The sequence below is a fragment of the Canis lupus genome, chromosome 7 (genome assembly GCF_048164855.1).
Source record: "Canis lupus baileyi chromosome 7, mCanLup2.hap1, whole genome shotgun sequence".
Classification (NCBI taxonomy): Eukaryota; Metazoa; Chordata; class Mammalia; order Carnivora; family Canidae; genus Canis; species Canis lupus.
Window position 1 is genome coordinate 64685115 of NC_132844.1, and position 21435 is coordinate 64706549.

Genomic DNA, 21435 nt, shown 5'->3' on the forward strand with positions numbered 1-21435 from the left:
CACCACAGACCTGAGGAAAATCATTTCGAGCAACCAGAGCAAAGCAAATGGGAATCAGAAAAAAAAAAAAAAAAAAAAGAGGTATAAAGAACTTGGCTCTCCCAAGAACAACATTCGCCCACTGTATTATAAAAATGGGTCTCCAGCACATCAAAGTGCTTATCAGAAGCGCTCTCCTTTACATACTGCATCCATACTCCAAGCCCTTTACCTTTAATGAGAGCCTGAAACTCTCTGTGTTTCACTGTTCCTCTCTGAAGATCAATCTTCAAGGTCATGAGGAGTACAAAGAGGAATTTGTGGTTTTCGTACAGGCCTCTGACAGAGTATGTAAAAACTTCGTATGTCAGATACTCAATAATATTTGTAATTCTCTTTTGAGGTAGTGGCGACTTCTCAGATCTGCAACACATTTTAAAAATTTGGGCAGTAAACAGCCATTTCTAAGACAGTAGGAATACAAACAAAAAAATTTGAGGTACTCTGCGCAGGGGTCGAGGGTGGGACACAATGGGGTAGGGATGGGAGGCCCCACCTGGCCATAGACTGGTCAAATAACTTCAAGAACTGGGCCAGCGAGGTCTGGTACATGATGTTGACCATGCTCATCTCTGTGATGAGGAAGTAGAGGATGCTTCCACGGGTGGCTGCAGGCCGGAACTCCTCCTGAGCTGTGTTAATTTTGATCTCAGTCTCTGCGGCCACGTGGAGCTTTTCACTCACTTCGGCTGCTGTCTGCTTGGTGGTTCTGAGAACCCCGATGAGAGATTCGTCATCTACCAAGGAACCTAAAAGTCAGACAGGAAAACGGGAGAACGCAAGATGGGGAAGCCACAGAGCAAGACGCATCACTTCTGAAATCATCCTGTTCATTTTCAGGGCCACTTCATCAAAGCCGGCAGGATAGAAGGGCGGATGTTAACACACTGAAAAGCTTCTGGCCCAACTGTCATCTGATGCCTGCATCCTTCTAAACATTCCTGCAGACAGGTTATCCCTGATGCTGCCTGTAAATTTGCAAAAGGTGATTCCCAAGGCAGCCCCCGTAACTTGGTCTTCACATGTCTGAAGACAAAATCTGGCTCCCTCCACCCTGGGTGGTTTCAGCTGTGCTTTATGTGACATGGCTTTCAACGCTATTACCATCTCCGTGGTCCCTCTGAAAGTGTCATGAGAACTTGCTACTGAGAACTCTGGTGCCTCTGTGTCTCCAACAGAGAAAATTGGAGGATGGTGCAAGTGTCCCACCAGGAATAAAAATCCTCATTTTATTTTGAGTGTCACCCTTCATTATTGTTTTTAATACGAATAATACATCTGTGCCAATACATTCCATTTTAAGATACGGGAAGACACTTCGGACATGCTGAGCTAAAGGTCACGATATCTGCAAACAGCAGTGCCCTGGCCTACCCTCCAATTCTGGATGGTGGGTGAATGCTAGGAAAGTGTGAGTTACTCTGATGGGCATTCTAGGTCTACTATGGAAATTCAAATTGTGATTCACCTCACAGGAACGAGACCTTGATCCAGCACGCTCTTGGCTGGATTGGGGGGAGAGCTCTCAGCAATCCTTGCTAATATTAGAATGCCCAGGAGTATCCAAATGGCAGGGAGATGTCACTGGACCAGGGGACAGACAACTTCACAAACACAAGCAATGCAATCAAGGCAGATAGAAGGATTTTTCCCTGAGATCACCATCAAGGCCATGCAGGAGAATGTTGTGAGAATAACACATTATGTACTTCTGGAGGTTAAGATTTTTGCTTATCCAAGGAGTACAGTGCTATTGGGAAGCACTCTTTATGAGTCTGTAATAAATGGTAGAATTTAGGCTACTGTGATTTGCCTACTGCAGAACAATACAGTGTTTGTTGGCTTTATTGTCTTTGGATAGGATGTTTTTATTTATTTAGAGAGACTACATCCCAAAATTAGGGTGTAGCACGTGGATCTGACTGCCCTTGAGGAGAACCCATCCCTGACTTCTAAGTGGGAGGTCAAGGCAAAGTGGAGAGTGAGCTTCGGCCCTGGGTTCTTAAGTGCCTCTGACACAGATTACACACATCATAGCCCATTGTGGTAATTGTATTTCAATGCCAAATGAAAGAGTCAATCTCTATTAAAAAAAATTAGATTGAGCACATTAGTTTCCTTTGGGCAAGCAAATTAGCCCATTATGAGTTACCTAGCTTACTGGGAGCCCTTATTTTTCTCAGGAGAGAGCAATTACATCGAGAAAACTGTATTCTTCTCAAATGCTCAGACTCTGTTTGCTAATTCAAAAATCAGATTCTCTGAGGTCCCTCTTTAAACATCTAGATAAAAATTGTCTTGCTTGTGTTTGCACTGTTTTTTTTTTAAGATTTTATTTATTCATCAGAGAGAGAGAGAGAGAGGCAGACACAGGTAGAGGGAGAAGCAGGCAGGGAGCCTGATGTGGGACTCGATCCCAGGACTCTAGGATCACGCCCTGGGCTGAAGGCAGGCGCCCTAGGCTGAAGGCAGCCACCCAGGGATCCCCTGTGTTTGCATTGTTAACTCAACTGCTTTCTCACATCTATAGTCACAAAGGAGGGTGCTGAAAAGGGGGTCCCAAGAAATCCTGACTCGGGACCCATTACCCATGTACTTATTAATAACATGGTACCTTTTGTGGCGCTTAACTTGTAGAGAAGGTTGTCTTCAAGTTCCTTCATCTTCCGCTTGTTGAAAGTTACATCCTCCAAAAGCTTAACCCTCTCAGACTCTAATTCCTGTTATTAGGAAACAAGAAATAACAGCAGAATTGTAGTCACCGGTAATTATGGCAAATCCAATTTCTCAGTGCTTCTGATCAATTTTTTAAAGTTTAAACCAAAGTGCCCGTGAAATGACTCTACTTTTTTGTTCCTCAGGACACTTTTTAAGAAATTATGCCTACTAGCGTAAAGTTTCCACAGTGCTCACACTGGCATGAATGAGACACCGCTGCTAAAGTAATTTTGTCTGATTATCCCCGTGTTCTCTTCCTGGCTCTATGGTTATTTAGATTAGAGAATCCCATTCTCTTGGCCCTGTTCCCACACTGCCTTTGTGTGAAATGTGAACTTGATTGGCAGTCAGAAATGGTAGAAGCAGAGACATACTATCAAAGAACCAGGAGGCCATCCAAGCCGAACATGAGCTCTTGGTTTGGGATCCACCTCTAGCAACACCAGGTACCTGGTTTGACAGAGCCAATTGCCAATACAAATCCATTTGCCATGGTTTAACATCTCTAACTAACAGAAGGGCTAACCTGGATGTTTAAAAGCATATTTTTTTTCTACCAAAATAGTGTATTTTTCAAATGACACTTTGAAAAAATTTCAAACTTTCGGAGAAGTTGCAAGACTGATACAATAAACTCTCACATATGTTTTGCCCAGATTCACCAGATAATATTTTGTTTTATTGCTATCTCTTCCTCTATAGAATACTTATCATCATTTTTGTTCTTCTTATAATTGGTGAACCATTTGCTGAGGTCATGATCCTTTACCCCTAAAAATTTAACAAATCTCCTAAGAACCAGGACATTCTCTTACTCTAGTATACTGTAATTTTCAAATTCAGGAAATTTAACATGGATATAATACTCTTGCTAAACATAGAGTAAATTGAAGTTGTCTCAATAGCATTTTTATAGTATTTTTTTTATCTTCTACAGAATCACAGTGTACTTAGAATTATGTTAAAAGGGGTTTTAAAACTACTTATTTGAGAAAGTTTCTTGAAAAAAAAAAAACACTTCAGAAATTCCATCACTTTCAGAAAGTCTTCTTAAACCAATTGTCATCCAAAGCCACAGCACAAGGTTTATCTTTCTATCTGCCATGGCTTGCATCACAGTCTGTGTGTAGATTATGTCCCCCCAATGAGATTCTGTGCATCTAGAGGGCAGGAACTTGTCCTATTCACTTTTGTTTTCTTGACAGCACTTACCTCGAGGCTTTGCAGAGAGGGGACTCAACCTAATAAATATGTGCTAAACTGAAGTGTGCTGAATTTAATTCAACAGCTTTATTTTACATCTGGGGAAATGGAGGATCCAGAAATATTAACTCTAAATCACATCCCAACATAATCCCCACAGCTCATTACTGGCAAATGCAAGCTAATACTCCCATTCTCCAACTCCGAGACAAGTGCTATTATGGTCATCGTACTATCAGGTTTGCAGTATTTGATGGGGGTGGCAACGAAGGTCATGGCTGCATTTTCAGGGGGGCAGGGGGAGGAATACTTCATGAACTGTTTCCATTAAAATGGTCACCTCTGGGTGGCAGTATAAGAATATGTGGACAAAATGAAATCACATCAGCTTCCTTTTCAGTTTGATCTGGAAAAAAAAGCATCATGGTCCGGTAGACACTTGTGGGTTTTACAGCACGACCTGTAAAACTTATCTAGGAGGCCTGACAGGATGGAAAGTCCATGCATGTGTTTGCAGAGGCTAAGACCCTATTATCTCTGGTTTCTGTTTGTTCTTCTGTAAAATGAAGGTGTGTAAAAAGAGCAGGACAGTTAAGAGGGTTAAACATCATAGTCTGGATGTCCTCCTACAGATTAAGTGTGTGTGTGTGTGTGTGTGTGTGTGTGTGTGCGTGCTTTTTTTCAGCAAGGTTGATGTTAGCACCTTAGAGCATCCTTGAAGAGGAGGCTGAGACCTAGAAAGGCAAGTGCGGGGCCCTCTGGGGACACAGAGTGTAGCCTACCTCAGACAGTGGAGTGGCCTGCCTTCAGGAAGTTCGTGCGGCCTGCACGCAGCACCTGATCATCTCAGATCAGACCAGCAGCACCACTTAGAGCGTGAAGGAAGGACTTATTTTCAACAGTTGGCACGACGTGGCCCAAAGAGGGGATGGGGCCCATGCCCTCTCCGCCTGGCTGGCCACTTTTGGCCCCATGTTAACCATCCCTGTTAATCAGGTAGGGCTTCACTTCTTTTACTGAATCTCTGTTTCTCTGGCATAAGGACCATTTCTCTTTCCCTCTTCCAGTGTCTTTTCTGTGTTCGTGGCATCTATGACTATCTCTTGCCTTTCCTTTATCTTTGTCCAGTCTTCTGCTACCAATCTTTTTCTCAGCCTCCCCTGTTAAGCCTCTCTGGTCTTTTATAAGTCTTTCTAGTCTTATTGTTTCTAACCTTGCCCTTCCCCTGAACCCTCAATACTTAATTCTCTGTAAGCAAATATAATCTTTCTCGGATTTTACGCAAATATGTTTTCCATATGCAAATAAGTATAATTACATTTTAGGCAAGCATATTTTATGCATAATGTTAAATGTTTTCTGAGATTTATCTTAAAAATTAGTTTCAACTTGTATCAGTCTCTTAAAGTCTTCCAGTTTTAAGTTGTTCTTTGTTTTATTAGAACCTTCAATCATACTTAATTTCTCTGCCTTAATGCAAATTTTATTCAATTAAAATTAGAGTTGGGCTCTCTGTATCATTAGAGTACTAGACTATACTAGTTGAAACTACTCCAGTGGTAATACACTCATTTGGAGCAATTTCTTTTTCTACAAGATCATTATTTTATTGAATTTTTCAGGGACATCAAGGAGCATCCATCCATAGGACTATGAGGGTCGACATACTCCAAGGTTTAAAGCCAGAAGTAGAAAGAGCAGTGTGAATTCTGTGTGTGTGTATGTATGTGTGTGTGTGTGTGTGTGTGTGTACGTATGTGCAGGCACATTTGGGGTTGGAGGACAGGTGAGTTAGTTACATGATTTCTTAACAGGACTTGACACGAGACAACTAAACTAATATTTATGTTAACAAAGGCAGATGTGGTTGGCATAATTTTTTCCTTCCCAAATACTTAACAATTTCATAATACATTTTGAGCATTATTAAAATTTATTAGAAGTAGTCTTTAACCTTGAGAAATTATTACCTGTTTCTCAGTTAAAATTACTCTCCTTAATAACTGATTCTCAAGTCCTTTCATGGTGACAGTAAAATCAATGACTGATGTTTTCGCGTTGATCTCAGGGGTAAAGGCAGGGTTTGGTAACTTTGTAGTAATATAAAGTTTAAATGTATCCATGATATCACATTCCTTATCACCGACTTTCACCTACATCGATTCAAATATAAAAATTAAAGAGAGCTTAAAGGGCAGAACAAGGAATCTGTGGTTAACTTAGGAAAGAATTTATCAGAGGTCAGTGCTGTGAAACTTGAATGAATTGCAGAGGAAAAAGTTCTAACACTTTCTTCAGTGATCTTAAATAATTTAGATATGTGGTCCTGCCGGAAGATGTTGTTAGCCATGACACCAAACAAATTAAATGAAAGATTTATCCCAAACAAATGTGGAATAAACTCAGACACATCTCAGATTTGACTATTTTCTCCCACTTGGAGGAAACTGTTTCCTACTAAAGAAATTTGTGGTGTTTAGCGGAAGTGTTATCTCTGTTTTCAGTCATATCTAAAGTGTATTAGACTTCAGAAAGAATTAAGGAACTTTTCAGAGAAAAAAATGTCAACATGTTTTTCAGAAAGATAACTTTTCTTAAACACTACGATTTGCAATATATTAAAAAACAACTGGTTTTGCTATCTAAAACTTAGGTGGACATTATACCATTTTAAAGAACTTACATTTTTAATTAATCTTGATTCCAGATGTGGATAGAAACCACCTCAATAAGGCCCTATCATATTCTCAAGCACCATGTCTGCACACTGCAGATAAGAATCTGTTCCTTGGGATCCCTGGGTGGCGCAGCGGTTTGGCGCCTGCCTTTGGCCCAGGGCGAGATCTTGGAGACCCGGGATCGAATCCCACATCAGGCTCCCGGTGCATGGAGCCTGCTTCTCCCTCTGCCTCTCTCTCTCTCTCTCTCTCTCTCTGTGTGTGTGACTATCATAAATAAATAAAAATTAAAAAAAAAAAAAGAAAAGAAAAAAAAAAGAATCCGTTCCTTTAAAAGACCTTCAGTTATAAAAATCCTACACCCTCCTTGGGCATGTTAAATATGGCACATAAAAGATTCACATTATGAAGAAATGTTTTCATTTTTTTAAAGATTATTTATTTATTAATTCATGAGAGACACACAGAGAGAAGTAGAGACACAGACAGTGGGAGAAGCAGGCTTCACCTGACGCGGGACTCCACCCCGGGCCCCAAAAACATTTCTTAAGGCCCACCTGGGTGGCTCAGTGGTCAAGCGTCTGCCTTCGGTTCAGGGTATGATCCCAGGGTTCTGGGATCGAGTCCCGCATCGGGCTGTCCACAGGGAGCCTGCTTCACCCTCTGTCTGTGTCTCTGCCTTTCTCTGTGTGTCTCTCATGAATAAATAAATAAAATCTTTTTTTAAAAGAAATCTTTGTTTAATGAGAAAATTTGCATTCTGTACTTATTCACTGATATTCATGAAATTAAGTTGTCCAAAGCAAAAAAAATTGCAATCAGAAATGCTGTCATTTATCAAGAAATAAAACCAAAGAAGCCTAGAAGAAGAGAATGCCACCAATTAAAAAAGAAATGCCTCTAGAGGAAACAATTCATGTTCTCACCAGTGATGAGAAACAGGAGTCCACAGCTTCCAGCAAAGTCTGTGAGTTTAGATTGAAAGTTAATACAGAGAGAAATGAACAAATCAATGTCTATAGACTTTATTAAAATGCCATTTTTCCAGTGAGAAAAATGTATAATATAGATGAATTTTATAGGATAGATGAATATATAATTTGTAAATCCGATTTTCTCAGAGCTGCCAATATATATGTATTGTATGTGTGTTAACACTAACATATTATTATGACCAGACAATGTCTTTCTTTAACTTGTTATTTAGTGTCAACTAAATGGCTATTTCTACCAAGATATTGCTGTCCCCTGTATTTTTCATATACTATTTTTAAAATGAGGGAAGCACTAAACATGAGTTTGGCAATCATTTTCTCCAGTGTATCAAATAACTATCACCTGAAGGAAGGTGGCTTTGCTGCTATGCTCAAAAAGATAAGTAGATGTCACCATTGTTCTTTTCTTGTCTTCTTCTTCTTCTATTTTTTTCTCCCCAAAACTCACCTTGAACGTGGTGCCTGATTTAATGAAATTCTTTTCTAATACATTATCCAGGGCTGGATCCAGCTCTTCGCGAATGTCCTCAATAAGAAGGGGTCGCCCCAAGGAAAGGCTGTCCTCCAAGTGTGTGCGGAAATATTTATGGTTCAGGGATGTTACCTAAAAATAAAGGGTTCACTGCTATTGAGTGCTAGAAAGAATGTGCTTATTCCACAATGTAAACCAAGAGATTTGTTGGATAAGTGCTTAAGAATATGAAGGGCTGTATAGGAAGACTTATGAAAATAAAAGCAAGAACATTTAATTTTCAAAACTTGGTGAGCTCATGACTTTGTGGAGGCCCTGGATGTGCAATAATAGTCTCTCTGATCAAAACAGAGTGGCACTCCTTCAAGGAAATGTCAGAGCTCTGCTCCTACTCATCAAAGAGAAGAAATCAAGGATTAAACCTGTTACACTTACATAGTCTCAATCACTCAAGGAAAGGAAAGTAACTTGAGTATTTGCAAAATTCATTTATCTTCTCAGGACAACTCATGAGATGATCAAGTGATGAAAAATAAGCATAAGAATGTCAGAAATTATATAGTGAATCAAACCAAGGGCTTATCCAGGTATTCTGTCTCTAACAGTGGTGCAACAGAAGAATGTGATAGATACTTCCCATAAAATCAACTTAAAATACTATATGTTCACTTTTTATATTATATTTTTAAAAAATCAGTATTCTGAATGCCTGGTAGGGCCCCGTTTTTTAGTTCAGTGTTTGTTGATTAGTTAAAATAGACACACGGCGCTGGTTGATCCTTGCATTGGCCAAATGGCTTTGAACTCTCGCTTCTCCTATGATCCCTCCCCTGCCTAAATGTGAGGCTTCCGGAAGGTTCAGTCCTCAACTCTCCATCTCCTTATACTCTACCCTCTGAATTCAGCTACTGCCTCTATGCTGCTGTGAGGGCTGATCTTAAGACACAAGGAAGAGCCACTGGAACAGCAGGTGATTAAAAGAGTAGAATTAAAAGATATTACCTATCGCTTGCTATGAAAAAGAGATGCGGAATTAAAAATTAGATAAGTCTACCCTTGTCTTGTTTTGGATAAAAAGAAAATAACTAAAAGAAAAAACCCTGCATAGGAAGGAATTTGTTTCCCTAGATGAACAGCTTTATTTACACAAATGATGAGCTGTGAAAGACCTCATTATGAGTTGATAAGGTAAATGAATCTAAACAAATAGCTTTAACCAGTTTATTAAACAAGAAGAAACAAGGTCCCAATGAGACTAAATATAATTGTCCTCCTCTATTTCCTAAGGAGTAAATTCTATTTTTGTGCTTTGCTTCCTAAGTGTGATGGTTAATATTCTATGTCAACTTGACTGGGGTAAGGGATGCCCAGAGAGCTGCTAAACACTCTCAGGGTGTGTCTATGAGGCTTTTTCCAGAACAGATTGGCCTTGGAGTAGGTAGACTGAGTAAAAAAGATCACCCTCACCGATTTGGGTGGGCATCATCCAATCCATTGAGAGCCTGAATAGAGCCCAAAGATGAAGAGCAAATTTACTCTCTGCTTGAGCTGAGACATTATCTTCTCCTGCCCTTGGGTTCTTGGGCCTTTAGACTTGAACTGGGACTTATACCACTGACTCCCCTGGTTCTCAGACCTTCAGAGTTTGGACTGGGATTCCATGACCACCCTTCCTGCATCTGCAGCTTGTAGACAGCAGATTGTGGGACTTCTCAGCCTCCCTCATCCCATGAGCCAATATCTCATAATAAATCTTTTTCTATACCTCTGTATTTATATAGAGATATCGTATGCACAATGTTTCTCTGGAGAACCGTAACTAATACACCAAGTAAAGAAATAATAATTTTCAAATTGTCAGTTTATTAAAGATAACCTTTAACCATCTTCAATATCTTTTATTAATTTAAATTAATATCTTAGAGTCTTAGAAATTACTATCTTAATTCCAAGTTTAGTTCCCTTGACTTTCTTGTATAGTAACACTATGTGGGGGCTACCACCAGAGCCTGGGTAACCTGCTCACAGACTCTAGTGTTGGGTCTTTACAAGGTGGTCAGTGAATTCTTTACAGGAAAACTTGATGAATACAGTGAATTCTTTATAGGGAAACTTGATGAATACCTTCTTTTTCTGGAAGTCAGAGCTGAAGGTTCTGGAGGTGGGTTTGGAGGTGGCCTTGACAAAGCTGCCACAGTGGAGTGCAGTCCTGGACATACAAAACATGTTTTGTTTTTCATTTATAAAGTGTTTCATTGGGGCACTTGGGTGGCTCAGTCAGTTAAGTGTCTACCTTTGGCTTAGGTTATGATCCTGGGGTTCTGGGATGGAGCCCCACATCTGGCTCCCTGCTCAGTGGGGAGTCTGCTCCTTCCTCTCCTTCTGCCCCTCCTCCCATTTATGTTATCTCTCTCTCATTTACTCTTGCTCTTTCTCTCTCAAATAAATAAAATCTTTAAAAAATAAAGTGTTTCATTTTGTTTTCCTTCCCATATAAAGAAATAGCATTTTCATTTTATTCTGTTTTCATTTATGTGTGTTTGTGCATGTGTTTATCCACATGTTTAAAAAAAATAATGCCTTCTGAGTAAGGAGAATATAGTTCAATCTTCTTACATTATGTTTTAAACATACATAATTATCTCTGGCATATGTCTATTACTTCTTCAAGAAGATTGCTGAGACTAGGTAACATCAGAAGGACATAGTCAAAGTCCATCAAGGAGTTTAATGTCAAAATGGAAAGACAAAGCTATGATCAGGAAAATTAAGAATAGAATGAGTAGGGAGTCGGACAGTCAGCAGAGGCAAGAGGAATGGAACAGGGGACACACTGTAGTTGCGCAGGATCCAGATCCAGGGAGGTCATGAGCAGGAATGCTCCTATATACTCCACTCATACATTCCTTCTGTGAATACAGCTCCTCAGGAGCTACATTCCCATTAGATTTCATTTCCCTTAAATCTCCTCCTCCATTTACACTCTCTTTCTGGGATTTCTCTGGGGTTTCTAAATTAAACAGACTGACACATTGTGTTCTGGAGTCTCAGTGAGTTGGGAGTATCTTAGGGGTGTTCCAGAGCACCAGGAAGCATCCACATGTCAGTGAAAATCTCATCTCACAACAAAATCTTTCAATATTTCATCATTAAGTGGTGTTTGTTGTAGGCTTTTGGTAAAATACTTTTTATCTGATTAAGGAAGATCCTTCCTATTCTTAGTTTTGCTGGAGGTTTTATCATGAATGGGTGTTGAATTTTACTAGGTGCTTTTTCTGCATTTAACAAGATGAACTACATGATTTTTCTGTTGCTTTTCTCCCCCCCCCCCCGCCACACACACACCTTGTAATGATGACACACTCTAATTCACTCACTTAAATTCAATAAATACCAGAATTCCTACCTTACAGAAAGAGCAGTGCAGAAAATATAAAGATGGTATAAAACCATAAACCTTGCCGGCAAGAACTTTATGATATAGTAAAGGTAAAAGACAAGCGTGCAATGAACAATGATTGAAGACAGACTCTAAGTCCACATCGGAAATCCAAACAAGACATTGTGAGCATTTAGAACAAGCTACATTAAACTGAGGACACAGGGAAGTCTTGTTGAAGGTAGTGTTGGATGTGAACTTTGAAAAACATTTTAAGACATTTATCTGGGATGTAAATGAAGTGGGAAGTAGGGTAAAGAAAGACATCGTGGTTTGTAAAATAGTATAAGCAAAAATATGGAGCCAATAGACTTAGAATCTGAGAATGTTATCTGGGAAATGGAATTGTCGTATTGGTAGTTGAAATATTGACGATAAATCTGAGATGCTGGAATCCTGCCTCTGTCTACCTCTACCTTAAAATTAACACCATATCATGGGGCACCTGGGTGGCTCAGTCAGTTAAGAGTGTGACTCTTGATTTCAGCTCAGGTAATGATCTCAGGGTTGTGAGATCGAGCCCCATGTCAGGCTCTGTACTGGGCATGGAGCTTGCTTAAGATTCTCTCTTTCACCCTTTCCCCTACCCCTCCTCCTCTATAAATACATACATACATACATACATACATACATACATACATACATACCTTTTTAGACCCCCGCTCCAAACCTGGACTCTATAATGCTATGAAGTGCCATGTACCTGAGCTAGGTTGGAGCACATAGCCTTAAACCAAGGAGTCATGAGTTCTATTTTTGGGGCTTTGCTGTAAGCCCAAACCCAAGGCTCAGAATATAAGCCACATCCAACATTGGCAAAGAGGGAGGGAAAGTGACAGAGAGGAGAGTACATCACGAGAGAACACAAAAGAGAGAAAATAATCCAAGCCCTTGCCCCAAACCACTGTTACAAAACTCAAGCATGTAAACCAACAAACAATTATCACAGAGATGACAACTTTATGACCAGCAGAATTAAGTGAAATCCTGGGAAAATTTCATGATTTTAAGAATGCTTTCACATACACCAGATGGTACCTACCTGCAAGTCATTTTCTCTTTCCTTTGATTTAATCCAAGTTTTGCCTTGAGTCTGTGGGTCTATGAGGAGTGGGTATCTGGTGGCCTTCGTCACAATGATGCCATTCTGAATTGAGAGGTCATCTCCTGGTAATCCCTGCAGCCCCCACTCCCCAATCTAAGTAACAAGAAATGGATATGGCCAGTCAGAGAGCAAGAAGGTTTTCATAGTAATTAAAAGTGCCACAATATTAAAAGAATTTAATATTGGAATATATTTTCTTCTATTGAGACTATGCAATGGGTACCTAGAAAAAGACAAATAAACTTGTAAATGTAAACCAAATAACCTTCACCTAAAAAAAATAAATTTCTAATCTAATAAATCCTTTAACTCCAGATTAGAGTTTAGTCCTTTAGGGTTTAGTACTTTATACTACTAATTTTCAAATTTATGAAGGAATATTGTAAAATCTGTAGATTTTTGAAGCTTGGTTGCTGAACATTCAGAGAACATAGGGGCTAAATTCATGGTAAGACTCAGTTGGTGGTGGGATCCAGATGAGGCAGGGTTAGTGGAAACCAATAAACTGAAATAGTTGGAAAGATAAGCAGCAATAGTTAAAGTCCTGAAGCTTCCCCTTTAGGGGGGAAGCTGTCCTTTGGCTCTGTTCACTCAGGGAGCAGGATTTGCATAGGTGGAGGCAGAGAAGTTAGGAGAGAGAAGATATTATATTGGCAAGTGCTCATCAACGACATTTAAAAAAAAATGTTTCCTCGGGCTCATGGCTGGCTCAGTTAGAAGTGTGCATGACTCTTGATCTTGGGGTGGTGAGTTTGAGCCCCACATCAGGGGTAGAGATCACTGAAAAATAAATAAATAAACTTAAAAAAATCTTCCCTAATTATGAGAGAACTGCCAGCCTGCCTCCACATGGTCAATAAAATCACCTGAGATCCAACAAATCCACAAGGTTCTACCTTCATTAAAGTATCCCAGTAGCCTCCAAAGGCCATAATTCATAAGGAATATCCTGGCCCACTTTGCCTCATCAGTGCCTGCATCTTTAATACATCATCTAGTCCCTGTAACAACCAGTTGAACATTGTTTGAATTGGAAAAGATTAATTTTTTAACTTTTAAATACAGATAACATGAAAGTAATAGCATGGCTTCCCAAAAGAAACAGCCACTGGGGAACATATTTACAGATCAGAAAGCAGCTCATGAATACAAATTGCCTGGAAAGCATTTAATGCCATAGAAGCTCTTCAAGATATGCTGAAAATTGACAGTGGCATCAAATTCCCAGCAAGGAAGTTTAGTATCGTGGGGCTTGCCATCACTCAGTGATGCCAGAACGTGCTGCTGTACACTTTGGACACTACGAAAAGACGGTTAATGATCAAAAGAAGATGAATACCAGTATTTATGGCCTACCTAATGCCTATAATCACCTAAAGTGTTTGAAAGAGTGTGACTTAATAGAAGTGCTGCAAATAATAGAAAGTTAAAAGAAGAGTTCAGTCTTAGCAAGTCGATAATCTGTGAATGATCCCTTTTTTCGGAGGATTTTATTTTTTTTTTTATGTAATCTCTACCTTCAATGTGGGGCTTGAAATCACCACCCGGAAATCAATTGCACATTCCACCAACTGAGCCAGCCAGGTGCTCCCACGTATGATCTTTTAGTTCACAGCAGTGCAACTAATATTAATTTGAAAGCAGGATTTATTAAAATGCAAAGGAACTTTTTTTATATAGAAAGCTTGTTTAAAAATTAATTCCTAAGTGTTTTCAAAACAATCTTTTCAATTAAATGAAAAAAGAAAGAACAAGAGGTGAACCTTGATTTTTTAGTAAGTACATCTGGAATTCAAATAATGTTATAAGGAAAGTGACACTCACTGTAGGCGGATCCACCAACATTGAAATAAGATTCAGGTTTTCGGTGAAAGGAATCTTCCGAGCTCTCAGCTCTATCTCCCATTGATCTTTAAGCAAATAGTTCCGAAATATCTGATTGAAAGGACCAAGGTAGGAAAGGAATCCGGTGCACAGCAAGATATCACCTACAAGTCTGTGGAGAGATGAGAGGTGAGTCACCTAACCCATTCAAGTTCTCCCATTAAGGAGTCCCAAAGGCCACAGGGCAGCTTTGTTTTGTTACTAGGCAAAAATCTTTCTCTGCTCCCTGCATAACACTTGGGAACCAGACATGGAGAGACCATGCAAAAGGGAGCCCCCCCAACCCAAATGGTGAGAGGAGAGGCCACATTAGAGGGAGGCCAAGGAGCAAGAGAGAAACTGCTTCCTTGAAACCTGTAGGTGCAGAGACCTGGCTCCTAGGAAGGAAAGTATCCTTTTCCCATGCCATGCCCCGGTTCTGATAATATTTGGTCTTGATAAAACTGTTTTCTTCTCCCCCTCTGGCACTCCTCTCCTTCTCCCAATTCTTGCTGTTCTCTACTTCTCTCTCATTTCCCTCCCTTCCAGTTTCTAGGACACCAATAGACACTGGCACAAGAGACCCTTGGTTTTAGAGCAAACCACTGATCCACACATTCAAAGTCATTGAGGTGGAGAGTATAGAACTGGAGAAAGTATCTAGATGCTATTTGCCAAACAATATTAGAAGCACTCTTAGGGAGATGTCTGGGTGGCTCAGTGGATTAAGTGTCTGCCTTCGGCTCAGGTCATGATCTTGGGGTCCTGGGATGGAGTCCTGCATCAGGCTCCCTGCAGGGAACCTACTTCTCCTTCTGCCTGTGTCTCTGCCTCTCTCTCTGTGTCTCTCATGAATAAATAAAAATCTTTTTTTTTTTTTTAAAGAAGCACTCTTGGGGATGCCTGGGTGGCTCAGTCAGTTAAACATCTGACTCTTGAATTCGGCTCGGTCATGATCTCAGGGTCGTGAGATCGAGCCCTGAGTCAGAGTCTCTGTTGGGCATGGAGCCTGCTTAAGATTCTCTCTCTCCCTCTTCCTCTTCCCCTACCCCCTGCGCACACTCTCTCTATCTAAACAACAACAAAAAACAAGAAAAGCAACAACAGAAAAAGAAGCACTTTGATACTGAAAACCCACATTTCTGAACCAAAATTGAGATTTAAAATGTTTCACAAGCTTATGATCACTCTCCATTTTATTGAGAACGGATAACCTAAACTATAAGATTCAGAAATGGATATATGGAGATGAAGGAGCAAAGCACTTCACCGGGGAGATGTATTTTATTTTCTTGAATGTCACAAAGAGGTTTCGGGTAATCACCAAGAAGGAAAGTAATTATAACAAAGACCAAAATTTATACCTATTGATCTGAGCTTTAAACTCTTTGCTTTGCTGAGTCCACCGGACTTTTTCTCCACTCAGCCCATCGATGAGAGTGGAAGCCGCCTGCATCTTTTTCCGGCACATATCTGCATCATTTACCAAATCCTACATTCATAAAGAAAGAACATCTCAAAGAACTTTTCAAAGTGTTTCATCAAACATCCATGTATTCACACATAAAAATATGTGGAGGGATTTCTTAATTCGCAAAATATAGTCTAAAAAAAGCAATGTGAGTAACTTTACGTATTAAATTCTGGTAATGAATTCATCAGATGGTTATTTTACCTTATGAAATTTCAAGGAAAATGATTTTGTAAGAGAGAATCTAAATCACCTAAATTAATATAGTATTTCTATTCAGTTTTTTCAAGACAGTCTCAAATCAATAAAATGTACCAATTTTGGTTTTGGATTTAATAACTCTGAGCCCTTGGAAGTTTGTTTACAAAGTAATTTTTTTCCCCAGAAAATTTTACACAACAGCGAAGTGTGGTAGCCAGCTTGTATCAACTTACAAGAGCCAATTGTTATATTTTTTAGAAAACTTGTGGGCTGGTGTGGAACACAGACCTAATTAGAAATTAAATTATATAAACTTAACAATTACAGAAACTACATGAGAAGCAAAGGTAATAGATAATCCAAACTCATCATTTCCTAATTGTTTACATTTTTGAACTATCTATGTGCTTAAGGTTAAATCCACTGTACCTGCACGGCAGTATATAGTAGTGTGCAGTATGTAACAGTGCTATATACATAATAGCACAGTATATAATAGTGCACTGTTGTGCATCTGTCTTCTTCTTTTTTTTTTTTAGTTTCAGATGGAGCATTCAGTAATTCATCAGTTGCATATAACACCCAGCATTCATCACATCAATGTGCCCTGCTTAATGTGCATCTGTTTTCAAATCTGTGTTCAGTGTTGGCACATTGGTAGCTTAGAACTGACTGGTGGGAGGACCTACACCACAGAAATCGGGAAACTGTGCAAATCATGGCTTTTATTCCCCCTGGGCCCCTCCCACCCCCAGAGCCTATTGTTACCAGACCACCACTGCTTACAGCCTATCCCATGAGGTTGTATCAGGATCCCTCTTTGACACATAAAGCTCCATCAGTTGCTTCCAACTGGCTAATGAATAGTGCCTGCACTGAATCTCAAACCCAGTTCTCTAACCTCCGAATCAGTACCCTTTGAGGATGATACCACAGCTTACTGTTACTAACAATGATTATTAAAGACACACACAAAAAAAGACCTTTGAGAGTCAAAAATACAAAACAGAGACCATATCCAGTAATGGACAATCAGGTAAATTTTTTTTTTGTCAATAAACATTTACCTAATTTCTAAATACAACACACCCTTGTGTAAAATTTTAACACATCGCTTCAGGAAGTTTGTATATTTAATCTCACCATTTTCTCATTCATGGCTGCATCGAATTTTGCTTGCACTTTATCCAGCTCGCCTTGTTTCTCATTGAGCAGAGCCTGTGCCTTCCCCAGCTCAGCATTAGCAACCGCCAGACGGCCCTCCTGCTTCGCTAGGTTAGCCTTAAAGAGCAAGAAGAGGTAACTGCATGGTGCTAGTTGTATTAGGTCTGTAAAATATTTTTGGTTTTAATGGTAAATAATAACACGAATTACACAATTTTTGCTCAAGACGGTATTTAGAGGTTGAAGCGTGTTCAGTTGGAGAAGCAGAGCTTAGAGATAGTTCATTAAAGTTATATTTCTTTTTCTTTTTCTTCTTCTTTTTTTAAAGTAGGATCCACAGCCAGCATGGAGCCCAGCACAGGGCTCAATCTCCCAACCCTTCGATCAAGACCTGAGCTGAGTTCAAGAGCCAGATGCTTAAGGGACTGAGCCTCCCAGGCACCCATCTATTTTTTTTCAATTATTAGTGTTCAATATAGAAAACATGGAAAATGCAGCAATGCATAGAAAAGATAACAGAAATTGCCTGTGATTTTACCCCATGATAGTCTGAGTATTGTGTTAAGAAGATGATAACCGATATTTTCCAGTTTTTTTTTCACTTAATATAGTGTAATCATTTCCCCTTAAATATGCCCTTAAACACTTTTTCAGGAGCATTAGTAATATGACTGCATGATATCACACCAGTTGGATGTATCATAATTTATCCAACCTTTGCCCTACTTTTAGACATTCCCTCCCAGCATTTTTAATTATTATAAATAAAGCTGTTGAGCATGCAAACATTTTGGGTTGCTTCCTTCATAAAGATTTTTTGAAGTGAAATTACTGTAATGGTAGATTTTTTTCATCTTTTTTCTGAGTCCTAGAGTATGGACTTAGAAATGATCTGTTTCATAGAAATTTAAATGAATTGGTAAAGTAAAATAGCAATAAAGCCTTCTGGGGTAGAAGTTTTTTGATGACATTCTCATTTTCTTTTTCAATATTTAATTTATTCAAATTTAGCCTTTTTTGCAGGAAATATTAATTTAGTTAATATTATTGTTATTAAATTTAATTTTTTAAATGTATTTTATATAACTTTAAAATTTGCCTTCTAATTATTTAAATCCACATATCTGTGATTTTACATATTTTCTTCTTGATTATATTTTCCAAGAATATGTCTTTTATATTTTGTTTTTGGAAAGCAACAATTTTTCAATTCTGCTACTTTTCTATAATTTTCAATGTTATTTTTATTAACTCTATTCCACTTTCCTTAAGGTTTATGTGTATGTGTGTGTATTTATAAGTGAGAATGTATTGGAATGCTTAGTTTAATTAATAGCTAAGAAAGTGCCATTGAGCTACATAACAAAAGCTCTGGTAACTAACTTCTGTCATAATTTCTTAAAAAGAAAAAAAGAAGTCACTGGCTTTTTTTAAATGTAAACTTTCTAATTTTATTGCTTATATTCAGAAAATGAGGCTTCAGCAATTTCTGCCTTTAAGAATTAAATCAAGATGTTCTTTTAGAATTGAATATGATAGATTTTTGTAAATGTTTCTGGGTCACTAGAAGTAATTTCATATTCTTTGTTCATATTCAAGAAAGTTCAATGCAGCTATTCAACCTTAAAAATGAAACAGTGTAAAATCTTTGTATAATTATTAGTTTATGTCTGCTAAAGACTGGCTGTATAATTTGCAGGACCCTGTACAAAATTAAAATGTGGAATCCATTGTTAAAAAATTATTGAGAACTTCAAGAGGGTGACAGCAGGCCAACTGTGGATCCTTCTAAATTGAGGTCCTGTGTGCACAGCACAGATCACACACCCATAAAACCATTCTTCCACACAATCTCAAATTACAATGTATTTTTACTAATTTCCACTAAAAATATTAATGCATCTTGATTTTTGTAATTTGATAATATTTTATTACAAAAAACATTATTACGATTAAGTCTGTGATCCACAAAAAATTGTGGATCACAATTTTTAGGAAAATTAATTGTTCTTATGAATGCATTTTTTCTTAAATTCTACATCTCTTGGTATCTTTTTTCTTGAGTGACCTTCCTACATTTTCTCATCATTTCCCTTTATTAATACTTTCTTATTGTTAACTTATTTTCTATTTTTCTCCAAATTACCTATGCACAGAATTTTAAAAGGCAGCCATTTCTATAAGGTTTATTATGAAAACCAGCAACCCCCTACCCACCTGGTCATCATTTTCCATTCCAACAAGCAACCACTTTCAACTTTTTAGCTTGATGGTGGGGGTGGGACAGGAGGGTAGGGTGCATCAGAGAGGTGTATTTTATGAATCCTGAGAATGTCCTTCTGTTCCCTCAGACCTGAAGAACAGCCTGGCCCAGTATAAATGGTGTGTGCGCACATGTGTGTATGAATGAGTGCACGTACTTATCATTTAGTACTTAAATTGCATCCTTAAGAATGTCTCTTAATTCCCTTAGACATGGAGGGCAGCTTGGTCAGTTATTGAACTCTTGGACCAGAGCAATTTCTTCAATACTCTGCATATATTTATCCATTACATTCTAATATTTAGGGTTGCAGGAAGTCTGCGCCATCCCGATATCTCTTCTGTAAGCAACTTTTTTTATTTTGCTTGATCATTTGTTTCTTAGATGCATATAAGGGGTTTTTCTCCGTATCTTTTAAATTTAAAATGTTTCTGGGTGTTGACCTTCATTTTTATAAACTTTGTTTGGAATATGGTAATCAAATTCTACCTCCAAACCAAGTCTCGTTAAACTTTAAAGAAACAGCATGTTTTCTATTACGACAGCTTAATGGTTACTTGCAGTGAATTCATTTCCTATTTAAGATAACAAGTTGGTTTTGATGTCTTGTCTGCGATGCCAAGAAACGCTTAACAGATGTAAAGAAAATGAGAAACTGTGAGAGGACATGAAGGAAATAAAAAGTTTAGTCAAAATTATGCTTTGTCTTTTCATAGCAGTAAAATAATAAAATCAGTGACTGATTTTATTAAACATTGATTTCCTAGGAGAAGGATGGAAACTCTTACCTTCAGGGGCAACACTTCTCTATTGATACCATAAAATGTTGCCATAGCAAGTGTCCAAGACAGCAGACCAGCCACATTCCCACAGACTTTTTTTGCATTTTCCAAAGAATAATCATCCATGTTAAAATACGGCTGTAGCAACTCAACAGTCTCTTCATTTATAGTATCCTTGGGGAACTGCTGAAGGCTCCACAGGAACCCTGTTGCACTCATCAGCTGAAAAATAGCATTACAACCCGGAATTCTGAGAGAACGTAAATAATTTCTTCCTGAGTTAGTATATAATTCTAAATTGAGTTTTTTCAAAGAAGTAACAATTGATTCACTCTCATACCTACACATCAAGACTATGACGACAGTTGACCTAAATCTGTAAGTTGCAAATTATCTTCCTGTTACCATGGTGGAAGATTAAAGAAGAAAAGATATGTCAGTTTCCTGTCTAGTGCATGCATCTGAATGCCACCAACCACACAACTTCCCTTTTGGAGACTGGGTTGGCACATCAAGAGTGTGCCAAGGGGCACCTGGGTAGCTCAGTGGGTTAGGTGTCCGCCTTTGGCTCAGGTCATGATCCTGAGGGTCTTGGGATTGAGTGTCAAGTCCTTTGTGGGGCTCCCTGCTCAGTGGAGAGCCTGCTTCTCCCTCTCCCTCTACCCCTCCCCACTTTTCGTGCACTCACGCTCATGCACACTCTCTCTCTCCATCAAAGAAATAAATCTTAAAAAAAAAAAAGAGTGGAGCTTGCTTCTCCCTCTCCTTCTACCACTCTCCTCTGTTTGTGTGCTCTCTCTCTCCCTCTCTCTGTCAAATAAATAAATCTTCAAAAAAAAAAAAGAGTGTGCCAATACTAGCCTCTGGTTTTAGACACTTTTTACAAAAAGAAGCCATTTAGCTTTAAAATCTTTCCCTACTTACACTTTGGGAGATGCAGTCTCCCAAACTCTTCACTACATAATTACCAATCACTGCCTGCCAGCTTGTGTTGGCTATATTGAAGTCCTGGGTAGAGGGCATCTGATGCACCTTACAGGAC

The 21435-nt window shown here is 38.8% G+C and overlaps 1 protein-coding gene across 3 annotated transcripts in view; it reads right to left on the reverse strand.

Annotated features, from left to right (window-relative positions):
• Window positions 1-21435, reverse strand: part of DNAH8 (dynein axonemal heavy chain 8) — a 364549-nt gene that overhangs the window by 87349 nt on the left and 255765 nt on the right. For 2 of the 3 annotated variants that reach the window (XM_072833178.1, XM_072833180.1), the window contains exons 70-79: window positions 20400-20615; window positions 17328-17465; window positions 15877-16004; window positions 14474-14645; window positions 12587-12742; window positions 8082-8237; window positions 5931-6113; window positions 2654-2759; window positions 536-788; window positions 212-402 (exon numbers count right to left, since the gene is read on the reverse strand). In XM_072833178.1, coding sequence (XP_072689279.1) covers window positions 212-402; window positions 536-788; window positions 2654-2759; window positions 5931-6113; window positions 8082-8237; window positions 12587-12742; window positions 14474-14645; window positions 15877-16004; window positions 17328-17465; window positions 20400-20615 — 1699 coding nt within the window. The remainder of the gene's footprint in view (window positions 1-211; window positions 403-535; window positions 789-2653; window positions 2760-5930; window positions 6114-8081; window positions 8238-12586; window positions 12743-14473; window positions 14646-15876; window positions 16005-17327; window positions 17466-20399; window positions 20616-21435) is intronic. The other variant, XM_072833179.1, reaches the window with a different exon arrangement.